Raw genomic sequence first — 17484 nt, 5'->3', positions numbered from 1 at the left:
ATATATTGCGAAATGAATATACATGAATATACAGTTGACTATACTTTACAACACGCAATTGCGACTATCACACAATTCTGACTTTATAACACGCAATTGTGACTTTATAACACGCAATTGTGACTTTATAACACGCAATTGCAACTTTATATCACAAAATTCTAAGTTTATCACACAATTCTGACTTTATAACACGCAATTGCGACTTTATAACAAACAATTCTGACTTTCACACAATTCTGACTTTAACACACAATTCTAACTTTATAACACGCAATTGCGACTATCACACAATTCTGACTTTATAACACGCAATTGCGACTATCACACAATTCTGACTTTATAACACGCAATTGAAACTTTATAACACGCAATTGTGACTTTATAACACGCAATTGCAACTTTATATCACACAATTCTAAGTTTATCACACAATTCTGACTTTATAACACGCAATTGCGACTTTATAACAAGCAATTCTGACTTTCACACAATTCTGACTTTAACACACAATTCTGACTTTATAACACGCAATTGCGACTATCACACAATTCTGACTTTATAACACGCAATTGTGACTTTATAACAAGCAATTCTGACTTTCACACAATTCTGACTTTAACACACAATTCTGACTTTATAACACGCAATTCTGACTTTATAACACGCAATTGCGACTTTATAACAAGCAATTCTGACTTTCACACAATTCTGACTTTAACACACAATTCTGACTTTATAACACGCAATTCTGACTTTATAACACGCAATTGCGACTATCACACAATTCTGACTTTATAACATGCAATTGTGACTTTATAACAAGCAATTCTGACTCACACAATTCTGACTTTAACACACAATTCTGACTTTATAACACGCAATTCTGACTTTATAACACGCAATTGCGACTATCGCACAATTCTGACTTTATAACACGCAATTGTGACTTTATAACAAGCAATTCTGACTTTCACACAATTCTGACTTTAACACACAATTCTGACTTTATAACACGCAATTCTGACTTTATAACACGCAATTGCGACTATCGCACAATTCTGACTTTATAACATGCAATTGTGACTTTATAACAAGCAATTCTGACTCACACAATTCTGACTTTAACACACAATTCTGACTTTATAACACGCAATTCTGACTTTATAACACGCAATTGCGACTATCGCACAATTCTGACTTTATAACACGCAATTGTGACTTTATAACAAGCAATTCTGACTTTCACACAATTCTGACTTTAACACACAATTCTGACTTTATAACACGCAATTCTGACTTTATAACACGCAATTGCGACTATCGCACAATTCTGACTTTATAACACGCAATTGCGACTTTATAACAAGCAATTCTGACTTTATATCACGCAATTCTGACTTTAACACAATCCTAACTTTATAACACGCAATTCTGACTTTATAACACGCAATTGCGACTATCGCACAATTCTGACTTTATAACACGCAATTGCGACTATCGCACAATTCTGACTTTATAACACGCAATTGCGACTTTATAACACGCAATTCTGACTTTCACACAATTCTGACTTTAACACACAATTCTAACTTTATAACACGCAATTCTGACTTTATATCACACAATTCTGACTTTAACACAATTCTGACTTTATAACACGCAATTCTGACTTTATAACAAGCAATTCTGACTTTAACACAATTCTGACTTTAACACACAATTCTGACTTTATAACAAGCAATTCTGACTTTATATCACGCAATTCTGACTTTAACACAATTCTGACTTTATAACACGCAATTCTGACTTTATAACACGCAATTGCGACTATCGCACAATTCTGACTTTATAACACGCAATTGCGACTTTATAACAAGCAATTCTGACTTTCACACAATTCTGACTTTAACACACAATTCTGACTTTATAACACGCAATTCTGACTTTATAACACGCAATTGCGACTTTATAACAAGCAATTCTGACTTTCACACAATTCTGACTTTAACACAAAATTCTGACTTTATAACACGCAATTGCGACTATCGCACAATTCTGACTTTATAACACGCAATTGCGACTTTATAACAAGCAATTCTGACTTTCACACAATTCTGACTTTAACACACAATTCTGACTTTATAACACGCAATTCTGACTTTATAACACGCAATTGCGACTATCGCACAATTCTGACTTTATAACACGCAATTGCGACTTTATAACAAGCAATTCTGACTTTATATCACGCAATTCTGACTTTATAACACGCAATTGCGACTATATCACACAATTCTGACTTTATATCACACAGTTCTGACTTTATAACTCGCAATTGCGACTATTTCACGCAATTCTGACTATTACACGCAATTGTGACTTTATATAACACAATTCTGACTTTATAACTCGCAATTGCGACTATTTCACGCAATTCTGACTATTACACACAATTCTGACTTTATAACTCGCAATTGCGACTTTATAACAAGCAATTCTGACTTTCACGCAATTCTGACTTTCACGCAATTGACTATTACACGCAATTGACTATTACACGCAATTGCGACTTTATAAAGTCAATTCTGACTTTATATAACGCAATTCAAGACTTTATAACTCGCAATTGTGACTTTATAACAAGCAATTCTGACTTTATAACAAGCAATTCTGACTTTCACACAATTCTGACTTTAACACACAATTCTGACTTTATAACACGCAATTCTGACTTTATAACACGCAATTGCGACTATCGCACAATTCTGACTTTATAACACGCAATTGCGACTTTATAACAAGCAATTCTGATTTTATATCACGCAATTCTGACTTTAACACAATCCTAACTTTATAACACGCAATTCTGACTTTATAACACGCAATTGCGACTATCGCACAATTCTGACTTTATAACACGCAATTGCGACTTTATAACACGCAATTCTGACTTTCACACAATTCTAACTTTATAACACGCAATTCTGACTTTATAACACGCAATTGCGACTATCGCACAATTCTGACTTTATAACACGCAATTGCGACTTTATAACACGCAATTCTGACTTTAACACACAATTCTAACTTTATAACACGCAATTCTGACTTTATATCACGCAATTCTGACTTTAACACAATTCTGACTTTATAACACGCAATTCTGACTTTATAACAAGCAATTCTGACTTTAACACAATTCTGACTTTAACACACAATTCTGACTTTATAACAAGCAATTCTGACTTTATATCACGCAATTCTGACTTTAACACAATTCTGACTTTATAACACGCAATTCTGACTTTATAACACGCAATTGCGACTATCGCACAATTCTGACTTTATAACACGCAATTGCGACTATCGCACAATTCTGACTTTATAACACGCAATTGCGACTTTATAACAAGCAATTCTGACTTTCACACAATTCTGACTTTAACACACAATTCTGACTTTATAACACGCAATTCTGACTTTATAACACGCAATTGCAACTATCGCACAATTCTGACTTTATAACACGCAATTGCGACTTTATAACAAGCAATTCTGACTTTCACACAATTCTGACTTTAACACACAATTCTGACTTTATAACACGCAATTCTGACTTTATAACACGCAATTGCGACTATCGCACAATTCTGACTTTATAACACGCAATTGCGACTTTATAACAAGCAATTCTGACTTTCACACAATTCTGACTTTAACACACAATTCTGACTTTATAACACGCAATTCTGACTTTATAACAGGCAATTGCTACTTTATAACAAGCAATTCTGACTTTCACACAATTCTGACTTTAACACACAATTCTGACTTTATAACACGCAATTCTGACTTTATAACACGCAATTGCAACTATCGCACAATTCTGACTTTATAACACGCAATTGCGACTTTATAACAAGCAATTCTGACTTTCACACAATTCTGACTTTAACACACAATTCTGACTTTATAACACGCAATTCTGACTTTATAACACGCAATTGCGACTATCGCACAATTCTGACTTTATAACACGCAATTGCGACTTTATAACAAGCAATTCTGACTTTATATCACGCAATTCTGACTTTATAACACGCAATTGCGACTATATCACACAATTCTGACTTTATATCACACAGTTCTGACTTTATAACTCGCAATTGCGACTATTTCACGCAATTCTGACTATTACACGCAATTGTGACTTTATATAACACAATTCTGACTTTATAACTCGCAATTGCGACTATTTCACGCAATTCTGACTATTACACACAATTCTGACTTTATAACTCGCAATTGCGACTTTATAACAAGCAATTCTGACTTTCACGCAATTCTGACTTTCACGCAATTGACTATTACACGCAATTGACTATTACACGCAATTGCAACTTTATAAAGTCAATTCTGACTTTATATAACGCAATTCAAGACTTTATAACTCGCAATTGTGACTTTATAACACGCAATTGCGACTATCACACAAATTGCGACTATATCACACAATTCTGACTTTATAACTTGCAATTGCGACTTTATAACATGCAATTGCGACTATCACACAATTCTGACTTTATATCACGCAATTCTGACTTTATAACTTGCAATTGCGACTTTATATTACGCAATTCTGACTTTATAACACGTAATATTGACTTTATATCACCCAATTCTGACTTTATATCACGCAATTCTGACTTTATAACACGCAATTCTGACTTTATATCACGCAATTCTGACTTTATAACACGCAATTCTGACTTTATATCTCACAATTCTGACTTTATATCACGCAATTCTGACTTTATATCTCGCAATTCTGACTTTATAACAAGCAATTCTGACTTTATAACTCGCAATTCTGACTTTATAACACGTAATATTGACTTTATATCACCCAATTCTGACTTTATATCACGCAATTCTGACTTTATATCACCCAATTCTGACTTTATATCTCGCAATTCTGACTTTATATCACGCAATTCTGACTTTATATCTCGCAATTCTGACTTTATAACAAGCAATTCTGACTTTATAACTCGCAATTCTGACTTTATATCACCCAATTCTGACTTTATATCTCGCAATTCTGACTTTATATCTCGCAATTCTGACTTTATAACGAGCAATTCTGACTTTATAACTCGCAATTCTGACTTTATATCACCCAATTCTGACTTTATATCTCGCAATTCTGACTTTATAACAAGCAATTCTGACTTTATAACTCGCAATTCTGACTTTATATCACGTAATTCTGACTTTATATCTCGCAATTCTGACTTTATAACAAGCAATTCTGACTTTATAACTCGCAATTCTGACTTTATATCACCCAATTCTGACTTTATATCTCGCAATTCTGACTTTATAACAAGCAATTCTGACTTTATAACTCGCAATTCTGACTTTATATCACGTAATTCTGACTTTATATCTCGCAATTCTGACTTTATAACAAGCAATTCTGACTTTATATCACCCAATTCTGACTTTATATCTCGCAATTCTGACTTTATAACTCGCAATTCTGACTTTATATCTCGCAATTCTGACTTTATATCTCGCAATTCTGACTTTATAACAAGCAATTCTGACTTTATAACTCGCAATTCTGACTTTATATCACCCAATTCTGACTTTATATCACCCAATTCTGACTTTATATCTCGCAATTCTGACTTTATATCTCGCAGTTCTGACTTTATAACAAGCAATTCTGACTTTATAACTCGCAATTCTGACTTTATATCACCCAATTCTGACTTTATATCTCGCAGTTCTGACTTTATATCACGCAATTCTGACTTTATATCACGCAATTCTGACTTTATAACAAGCAATTCTGACTTTATAACACGCAATTCTGACTTTATATCTCGCAATTCTGACTTTATATCTTGCAATTCTGACTTTATAACACGCAATTCTGATTTTATATCTTACAATTCTGACTTTATAACACACAATTCTGACTTTTTACACACAATTGAGACTTTATATGAGCCAAAGCATTCTGAAACCGCTAACGCATATATTTACCTGGATTTGACAATCACACAAAGCCATATCGCAATATACATATTTTCCCCAATATATCGTGCAGCCTTATGGCCTGTTCACACCCAGGACGATAACTATAACCATAAAGATACAGTTCTAAAAAAAGATAATTCTAAATATGAAAAAATAGCAGTCCACAGTACAACAATAACACTAACGGCACAGAGAAACGATATCGTTGGCATCATTTTCAGAAAGATTTTTTTCAGCTGATGAACAAAAAAAACATTTACAGCCAATCAGAATCCATCCTGCTTTAAAAAGCTTGAGCATTTACAGAATAAACAGAATATCTCGATTCGTGAGTTGGTGTGGACGCTAATATAGTACTGTATCTTTCTTGGTGTAAACGGGCCTTTCAACTCAAAAATGAGTGAAGATCTCAATCACAAATCAATCATCTGAACCTGAGCTCATGCTGAGAGTTTGAGAGAGTCACATGATGAATCTGCAGTGATCAATGAGATGTTTGAGCGCATTAGCCGTCGCTATCATGATTAGCATGTTCGCTCAATGTGACGTCAATCAACACATCTGCTACTAACAGCACAGAAGATTTGATCAGATCAGAGCTGGGTGATGATGACGGATAACAGCACAATGCATCGCTTTGAAACGGGGTTAGTATCGTAAATATAAAGCTATTTAAAAAATGTGTTAAATAAAGCTGCAAAAAAATTAAATAAAATATAAATAGTTGAAAAACGTAAAAATTTAAATTAAAATAAAAAAAATTTTGAGAATAATCTTACATAAGTTTAAGTTGAAGCACTAAAATTATTAACTTGAAAAAAAAAAAAAATAAAACATAAAAAAAAAAAAAAAATTGCCCTGGCAATAAACTGATATGTTTAAGTTGAAGTATTAAAATCATTAACTTGTAATAAATCAACTAATACTAAACTAAAACATAAAAATAAAAGCATATAAAGAAAATCACAAAAATGAATTACCGTTTAAAAAAAAATAAGTTGCCAGCGTTTTTGATAATTTTCTTTTGTTGTATGAAAGTCTGAACATGCAATAAATCAAAACAAAGAACAAAAGCCTCTGCTTTTAAACAAAAAATCTAAATGTTTTATTCAAGCTTCATGCCTTCTTTTTTTTTATCAACACTGAATGTGTGGATCAGCTGCATTATTGCTAAAGTTAAAAACAAAATCTTAAATGATTTGTTTGTCATTACTTTTTTAAAATGTTTTAGTAAAAAAAAAAAACACATGGGAAAATACTGATATTTATCATTGAACATTTATTGAACATTGTCTAAATAATGCTAAAAAACATCACACATTTTATTATTATTTTTATTATAAATATTGTCCAGCCCCAGTTAGGAGTCGATTCACCTGATATTAACCTGATCACACGTGATCATCATCTCACTGAGAAGACAGCGAGAGATTAACAGGGAGAGTGGAGCTTCAGAACAAGGTCTCGGCCGCGTTATTAAAGCCGCAGCATCAGCATGCTTTGAGTTGAACTCACAGACGTTGTTTTGATTTAGAAGCAAATGCATGCGTTATTGCATGATTTAATCAGTATGAGAAGAATGCACAGAAGCTCAGAAGAAATAATCACTGTTAGAAACGGCTGTAAATCAGGCATAGAGGAGTTAAATCTCAGGAAACCGATCAGGAGCATGTCTGGGCCACATTTCAAAATCAAAAGAAAATAAATCATATTTTGCATAATTTTTTTTTACATTAGTTAATATGGACTAACTATGAGCAATATAGTTTACAGCATTTATTACCTTTGTTAATGTTAGTTAATAAATATACAGCTGTTCACTGCTTGTTCATGTTATTCACAGTGCATTAACTGTTAACAGATGCAACTTTTGATTTTAATAACGTATTAGAAAATGTAGAACACAAACTAAGATTAATAAATGCTGTAGAAGTATTGTTTATCGTTAGTTCATGTTAACAAACCGCATTGTAAAGTTTCACCAGAAAATTGCTAATATTTTGTGCACTTTTTTTTTTTACCAAGATCTAAAAAATGTGCGTTGCAAAAAAACGCAGCAAAAAAAAAAAAATCGTGCAAAATATAATTTCAAGTTCATGTAAAAAAAACAAATAAAAACGCATTGTAAGGTTTTGCCAGAAATTAAGTTGATGTTTATTGCACTATTTTTGCCTAATTCAAAAGATGCAAAAATGTAAAATGCATTGCAAAATAATCTTGCAAAATATAATTTCTTTGGATTTTGGGGGGAAATGTGACCTAGACGTGAGGAAACGAGGAATACCTTCTTTGGTCTGATGGATTGCTCAGCATTGAAACTGGACTCGAGAGTTTCTTTGGAGTCTGACTCTAAATCCTTGATGTCACTCTCATCCTCGCTGACGATTGGACCGTTTTCACAGATTGGAGACTGGAAGTCGTCGTCCGGGAGAGGCGGATAACTGTACTTGAACTGATCCTATCAGATAAAACAAAAGAAAATTACCACAAATCTTAAAGCCATATTTTACTTAAAGTCCCCCTGTGGTGTAAATCCAGCTTTTAATGTTGTTTATGTGTCTATGTGGTGTTTTTAATCTGCTTTAAGACAAAGCATGTGTAAGTTCATAAGTCGACAGCATTGCTGAGTATTTCCTCCTTAAAACTGCAGTGAACCAAAGACAGTCTCAAAAACACGCTTTGAAATCGCTGGTGTTTCTGACGTCACAAACTACCTTGTAACCAATCAGATCAACGTGTGATCGTCAACCAGTGGATCTCTGAACTGAGTGAGTGGAGGCGGGGCTCATTTGCATATTCATAGAACCGCGAATACTAAATGAGGCAAGGGTGTCGAGTTACATACAAGATATTTTAAGGCATGAAGACATTTTTTTCCCAGGGAAAAAAATTAAATATGTAATTTTGATGATCAAAGATGAGTTTTAAGTGATAAAATGATCGACTACAGGGGGACTTTAACACTACGGCTGGGCTGAAAATATTGATTCTTCCCTAAACATGATTTGTAGCGCGCCTCCCATCCAATAAATTGCGTTAGGCTTTGTTACTTTTGATATGAAGAAGTCTCAGCTTTCAAATACTTTCAATTTTATAACAAAATTCAAGCAATAAATGTGTGTTTGCGTCTCTTTAATGTGTGCTGACAGATCAGTTGTTGAACCGATCATCTCTTCACTACTAATTACAGCAGCAAATAATCATGAATGAACATCAGAAGGAAGATACAGAACAACTTACTGAAATCAATCATGTCTCATGTAATCGCTCAATCAGTGTTTGACACACACAAACACACACACACACACACACAACCTGTTGAAGCTCCACACCCTGAGCCGGGAGCAGCAGCTCATTTGCATTTAAAGGGACAGACACAAAAACAGCGTGTTTTTGCTCACCCTCAAAAAGAGACAATTTTAACATGCTATAAAAATATCTGTGGGGTATTTTGAGCTAAAACTTCACACACACACACACACACACACACACACACACACACACACACACACACACACACACGCACACACGCACACACACACGCACACACTCTGGGGACATCAGAGACTTATTTTACATCTTGTAAAAAGGGATTTTCATCGAAACGATTCATCGAAAAATCTTTTTTTTTTGCCCAGCCCTAATAGTTAGATTAGCTTGTGAATTGAAATGGAGACGTGACATTTGTGCCAAAGCCCAGTTAAAGTAATCCTCCTCTTATAATAACGTACCGTTCCTCCCATGTACGTGGGAAGGTGTTCGGGGCCGATGTACGTCTGGATGTCACTCTTGGTGACGAACTTGAGTTTACTGATGGCATCAGGGCCGAGCCACGTCTTCACGATCTTCCAGGCGGCTGCCACACACAACACAAGCCAGTCAAGTCACGTCACATGTGTTATACAGCGCTTTTTACAGTACAGAGTGTTTCAAAGCAGCTTTACAGAGATAACAAAGATACAGAGATAACTTTAATAATAGCGTCACAGTCCAGTCTTAAGTAAGTTCAGTGATGGTTCATAGTTAGGACAAATGAACATCATTACTCAGATCTGTCAGTTATCAACCAATCACAACTCACCGTTCATGATCCAGGGCATCTCGTACATGATCATTTTGGCTGTGATTAAAACAGAAAATACATAAATGTTTAGACAAACAAAGTGACTGTGGAAAGTTATATGTAAAATGAGGACATTTTGGAAATCTCTTTCTACAATACAGGGATTCCCAAACTTATTTCTGTCAGCCAATCCCTTTGAGCTAAAAAGTCCCCTGAGATTTTAAGTTAATATTTCGGTAATGCTTTACAATAAGGTTCATTACTCTGTTAACATAAACTAAGAATGAACAATACTTCTTCAGCATTTATTAATCTTAGTTAATACTGATTTCAGCATTTACTAATACGTTATTAAAATCAAAGGTTGTATTTGTTAACATTAGTTAATGCACTGTGAAGTGTGAACTAACATGAACAAACAATGAACAGCTGGATTTTTATTAACATTAACAAAGATTAATAAATACTGTAAGAAATGTGTTGCTCATTGTTAGTAACTAATGAACCTTATTGTAAAGTGTTACCAATATTTCAATAATTTATCAGCACGTTGGAATCTTTTTTTAGTATTTATTACACTTGATTTAATTATTGGCTTTTCATCAAGTCTGCTATAACAGAAGGTTGAATATACAGAATACACTCACAAAGAAACTTTGGATAGTACACTTTGAAGCAGTTAATGATGTATTTCACAAAGTCCATATCCTAGAAGAGAAAAACACGGGAAAGAACGTTAGACGCAGAGTCAAGAACAGCAGATTTGTGTTGCCAGGCGGGATTTGTCCAATTCAGAATTTATAATCCAAAAAAAAATGTAAGTCACAATTTAAGCTGATGGTGGCGCTAGAGAGTTTTAAGCAGAGACCCTAAATTTGGTGTGAATAATGTTCAGATCCTTTGCAATAAATGTGCCAAATTTCGTGATGTTTCTCCAAACGGTTCTAGGAGTTTTACATTTTTTTCATTGATTTAATGTCTATAATTTATAGAACTGGATGCAGAGTCCTGCACGGGTCCATTTTTGGAGACCCGCCCCCACCCGTACCCGCAAAGTTCAGCACCAGATCCGACCCGTCACCCGTCATAATATCAAAATGAAATCCGCACCCGCCCAGACCCGTTAATTTTCGGCCCGTTACCCGACCCGTGCCCGCGATAAATCACACACAAGCTAAAATCTATGGAGAGGTGGGGAGGCGTTCATAGGGTGCGCTGCCAATAACGCACCTAAAAGCTGTCACAAAGAACTGGGAAAAGTAATGATTATTAATGTCAAATATATCAAGGAGACATTTCAATTTTTTTATTAATAAACAAGTGTTTTCTGTGTCAAAGTTGAAGTTGACGATGCTGACTGACTCGCGATCTTCGCAGTAGTGAGCGCGCCATGAGAGAAATTCACATTACAGATTGCATAAGTAGAGAGCAGTCTGTTTTCTTTTTTTATTGTTTTGTTTAAAAGTAGACATTTCATGATTACTATTTCTCAGGTATGTGAGGCAAGTAGCTTATACGCTGAGTTGCGGTTCATTTAAGAGACGAGCCTCAAGTTCACGCGCCCTGCCTCGTGTCGTGATTATTGCCTGCTATATTTACCTCTTAGGCCTATTTATTTAATCCAAGAAATTGGTTGATGAAACATTGATTAAAATTAAGATACAATTAATACGAAACGAAATTCACTTTAAAGAAAGGTTTTCTACATAAACAAACTTAATGAAATGTTCAAAATCATGTCTGCCCAATTTGTCTCCCGATATTCGGGATCATCTTATCTTATTCATGCTTTTCACTTTTCATATAATCAACATGAAATTTAAAAAAAAATATATATTATTTTATTTAAACATGAATATGAAACTAAATCGTTTTTAATGACAGGGCTACAACACATACAGAACAGAGAAATTTAACGTCGGAGCATTGCCGGTGAGCATGTGGAGGGGGAGATAGGCTACGATTTTCGATCATTTATCGAATATTATTTTGCTTGATATGCCAATTCTTAATATTTGGTGTTTTTAATGTCTGTTTGAGATCTCTGTGAAAGTTTTAATTGTAGGTTCGTGGCCCTGAGTGTCGCGATTTCAGTTTCATTTCGCATACAGCCCTTATAATCATAGATGACGCCACCGGTTTTTATTTAAAAGAAAGACCGTATATGTTTGTATGTAGGCCTATATATGGGCAATTTATATACACAATACTTACTAAAATATAATTAATATCATTTTATTGCATTTGTATTAGTTGTTTGAAGAGTAAAAAAAAAATCGGTAGGTCTTAACACAAGTTCACTACCGGCAAGTCGGTCGGACTAAAAAGGAAAAAATAAATAAATAATTGGGTCGGTCCTAAATTGACAGGGTCGGTCGGGTTACGGCAAACAAGAATATTTTTAAGGATGGCCTGACTAAAACACATATTTGCGTATGTGTAATGGTAATTTAGACATACAAATATTGCACATATTTTTCATCCGTTACCCGCCCGCAAGGAGTTCATTATCCGCCCGCGCCCCCGCCCGTTAATTTTAGGAATGTCACAATCCACCCGTTTTAGCCACTTTTGTGCGGGTACCCGACCCGTTGCAGGACTCTGACTGGATGAAATGACGGTGTATACTGTAATTTTGCTATACCATTCATACCGCCGTAAATATATAATATAATATAATATAAATATAATATAAAACATGGATTTTGGGGTAAGAAGGTTTTAGATTAAAAAAAAAAAGTTTTCGTTTGTAAAGCATTTTATTCACTGGGATTATACAAAAAAAAAGACATCCAAATTTACCACCAAATTTATTTAAAATATCAAGCATTTCTCATTGAATTGTTGAATACTGGAATGTATTTCAGTGAGAGTGTTTGTTACTGACCCACTTCATAAAGACTAAACCGTTGCCTCATGTTAAACTATAAAGCTGCCATTAATCCATTAGTTAACTAACTGTTAAAGGTCACCACGGGGTCAGATCTAACCGCTAACCCATACAGCTCAACCAGCACTGAACACACACACTGATCAACACGACTAGTACACTGTGCACAACCGGTGAGTCCTTCTGATCTGAACAGATTGTGCAACCCTGGTGTTTACTGAGCGCTCGAGTAACCTTTAGCTCCGTTTGTTGTTTACGCTTACATTTGCTCTCCATACTCGTTCCTGGAAGCAACAACCTTTTGCATTACTGACTCTTCAATGAAAGATCATTACAAGAACACAACAGAATGGGTTTTATATGCAAGATTTATTTACTTGGCAAACAACTTCGCCTTTGTTGACTTTGGCTTTTGGCTTGCTTAGTTGGGGACATTTAATTTAATATTCATCAATATTATTGATCTCCTGCATTGACTCCATTACATGAAAACTGAGCTGAGCTGGACGATGACATCACTGTTTTCTCCAGAGCGGCTATATATATATATATATGCAATAAATTAATAACTTTTCTCAAATTTCATTTGAATTTCAATTATGAGATGAAAAGTCAAAATTATGACATTCTAAGTCATATTTATAACATAGAAAGTCGAAATTATGATATATTGAGACAATTATGAGATGAAAAGTCAAAATTATGACATTCTAAGTCATATTTATAACATAGAAAGTCGAAATTATGACATATTGAGACAATTATGAGATGAAAAGTTGAAATTATGACATTCAAAGTCATTTATAACATAGAAAGATGAAATTATGACATTCTAAGTCATATTTATAGCATCAAAAGTCAAAATTATGACATACTGAGTCAATTACGAGATGAAAAGTCGAAATTATGACATTCTAAATCATATTTATAACATAGAAAGATGAAATTATGACAGTCAATTATGAGAAAGTCGAAATTATGACAGTCAATTATGAGATAAAGTCGAAATTATGACAGTCAATTATGAGATAAAATCGAAATTATGACAGTCAATTATGAGATAAAGTCGAAATTTACATTCTAAATCATATAACATAGAAAGATGAAATTATGACAGTCAATTATGAGATAAAGTCGAAATTATGACATTCTAAATCATATTTATAACATAGAAAGATGAAATTATGACAGTCAATTATGAGATAAAGTCGAAATTATGACATTCTAAATCATATTTATAACATAGAAAGATGAAATTATGACAGTCAATTATGAGATAAAGTCGAAATTATGACATTCTAAATCATATTTATAACAGAACTGCACTAAGTGTCTGAATAATTTTTGGTTTGACTGTATTTTACAGAGAAGCGTTAAACCCTAGTCGCCATAATGAAGACACTTCCACATGACAGTCCTTCATATTATTAACATGCAAAACCAATTTACAGTCACATAAGATAAGCATTAATTAAAGCGCGCTGTAATTCTGGCATTAGGTTTGATTAGGCTGTGGCTCTGGCCGTTTCTGCGGCAGAAACATGAGACGAGGAGATCTGCTGTTTGACGGGAGGTTCTCTTGGATTAAGCGAGCGAGTTGGATTGACCGAAGAGATTTAAAGGCCACGTTAATCTGCGAAGTGTTAAAGCAGTGAAGGGCGTCTGTCCCTCCGCACCTTCGACTCGCACAGCACGTAATCATATTTATATAATACAGATAATGACCTTAAAATGACTGCCAGAGGGTCAAGAACGGCCAAGACTAATCAGAGCAAACGCAAAACGAGGTTCACGTTTCTTCATCGGTTTATGTGAGAAACATCCATGCACTCTTCAGACTCTGGGAGGGAAAAAAACACTAAAACTAATTCTGAACTATTATATTTGGCGGTAAGTAACTATTATTTGTGCTTCATGTTCTTTTGAAAGAGGAATGCTCTAAATATTAATGTTATTTGTAGTGCTGGGCAACGATTAATCGTATCCAAAATAAAAGTTTGTTTACACAATAAAAGTTCTGCTTGTATGTACTGTGTATATTTTGTATATATAAATACACACATATGCACGTATATATTTAAGAAAAATTTGTTATTTATATATAAAATATTTATACTTTATATAATTTAAATGTATTAATTATGTATAACTATATATACAGTACATGCAAATATTTCTTCAATATATATGTTCTTTTGAAAGAGGAATGCTCTAAATATTTGTAGTTCTGGGCAACGATTAATGGCTTCCAAAATAAAAGTTTGTGTTTACATGATATATGTGTGTGTGTGTGTGTGCTGTGTATAATTATTTTATATATATAAATACACACATATGCATGTATATATTGAAGAAAAATGTGTTATTTATATATAAAATATTTCTACTTGCGTTATATATATACAGTAGTCAACATTTGAAGTGGACCAAAGTTGTCCTAAGACAAAATTAATGCATAACTTTGATGAAAGATTTTGATCCACTTCAAATGTTGACTACTGTATATATAAATTATGTATAGATTACAGTATATCCATGCAAATATTTCTTTAATATATACATGCATATGTGTGTATTTATATATATAAAATAATTATACACAGTAAACACACATATGGCGCTTTTCCACTGCATGGTACGGCACGGTTCGGCTCGGTACGGTTCGACTCGGCGCGGAACGGTTCGGCTCGCTTCGCTTTTCCACTGCGTGGTACGACTCGACTCGGTACGGCACGGTTCGGTTCGCTTTAGCTCGGTTGCTTTTCCATTGCAGTTAGTACCGCTTCAAACTGGGTGGGACTGATCGTTATAGTTGCCGCCTCTACTGCCATGACATCATCGTAAAAGCGCCACATTTCAAACGCACAACACAGGGGATGGTGCTCTTGATTCTCGGCATGTGGATGTTTTTAAATTAAATTAAACGTTCTTATAATGGTTTACTATATGGAAGGAAAATTCTTAAAGTGTAATTAAACGTTGTGTTCATATTCTGGGCTCATCTGATTTTTTGTACATAGCATAGCCTACTTTGTTATGATTTTAGTATCATAATGATTAATAAATGCACGCACAATTATCCGTGAACTTGATTTGAACAAATGCCTTTCAACTTGTGTGTGCAAAATTCAGAATTAAATGAATGTGCAGCAATCTTTACAAATAGAGAGTCTAGGCCTAATGTACTGTTTTAGCCTACTGCCATTGAAAAAGCGCATTTAGTTAATGTTATGTTATTTTTTTTCCATCTGCCTATGTTGATTATGAAAAGTGAACAGCACGAGTAGAGAGACATGGAGTGAGTCAGACATAATTTTGACCACTTCATTAAGTTTTGTTTTGTAGAAAGCATTTCTTTAAAGTGAATTTCGTTTTGTATAAATTGTATCTTCATTTTAATAATTTTTTCATCAAACAATTGCCTGGATTGAATAAGATGCAAAATAGACAATTTAATCATTGAGGCGCCCGAGCGGTCACTTGCATTGTACGTTAACTGGAGCGCATCTCATCCTCAAATACACAAAGCTTGAAATGTCTTTAAACGAAATAATTCAAAACAAAAAGAAATAGGCTACTCTCTTATGTAATCCATTATGTGCATTTCTCTACGAATATGGCGATCGTCAACTTCATCTTTGCCATGCACAGACACTGACAGAAAACACTATTTTATAAATAAAAATCAGTGCACGCGTTTTAATAAAATTAAAACTTTAATTGTGATCATTAAAATAGCCTAATTGGATATTAAATATTTTGTGGCCAAGTTTTGCTAATTTATTAATAGTATAGCCTATATATAGGCTATATATAGGCCTGATTTTATTAAATTGAACAAGCGCAAAATTCAGCATTCAATCAAATATTCAAAAAGACTTAATAATAATGTTATTTCAACATAATATCTCGTTATTTCGACATAATGTGCGTGCAACAAGCAAGATGTGCATTTGTAAATCCGGGGACGCGTGCACTGATTTTTATTTATAAAACAGTGTTTTCTGTCAGTGTCTGGCAAAGATGAAGTTGACGATCGCCATATAGTAAACGCGCCTATAGAGAGAAATAACATTATTATTAAGTCTTTTTGAATATTTGATTGAATGCTGAATTTTGCGCTGTTCAATTTAATAAAATTAAAACTTTAATTGTGATCATTAAAATAATTGAATATTAAATATTTTGTGGCCAAGTTTTGCTCATTTATTAATAATATATATATATATATATATATATATATATATATATATATATATATATATATATATATATATATATATATATATATATATATATATACACACATATGTGTGTGTGTGTGCCCTCAGAAACTACAGCGTTGGCTGTTGTCTACTGGCTATTTAAATCTAGCGGGTTTGTCTCGTGCATGGTCTCGTGTCGCAAATACAATGACACTGGTAGTGACGATTCTGTCTGACCAATCAGTGATCTTCAGTGTTTTCACGTCACATTTTAG

At 33.8% G+C, this 17484-nt stretch overlaps 1 protein-coding gene across 1 annotated transcript in view; it reads right to left on the bottom strand.

The window, feature by feature from the left end:
* The window catches only part of mospd2 (motile sperm domain containing 2), a 32939-nt gene that overhangs the window by 11699 nt on the left and 3756 nt on the right, over window positions 1–17484 (bottom strand). Inside the window, exons 6-9 of the mRNA XM_081369648.1 lie at window positions 10762–10822; window positions 10133–10171; window positions 9783–9907; window positions 8336–8509 (exon numbers count right to left, since the gene is read on the bottom strand). Of these exons, the coding sequence (XP_081225774.1) occupies window positions 8336–8509; window positions 9783–9907; window positions 10133–10171; window positions 10762–10822 (399 nt within the window). The remainder of the gene's footprint in view (window positions 1–8335; window positions 8510–9782; window positions 9908–10132; window positions 10172–10761; window positions 10823–17484) is intronic.

This window comes from Scardinius erythrophthalmus (assembly GCF_964197995.2).
Source record: "Scardinius erythrophthalmus genome assembly, chromosome: 6".
Taxonomy (NCBI): Eukaryota; Metazoa; Chordata; class Actinopteri; order Cypriniformes; family Leuciscidae; genus Scardinius; species Scardinius erythrophthalmus.
This window is presented reverse-complemented; position numbering and strand designations above follow the sequence as displayed.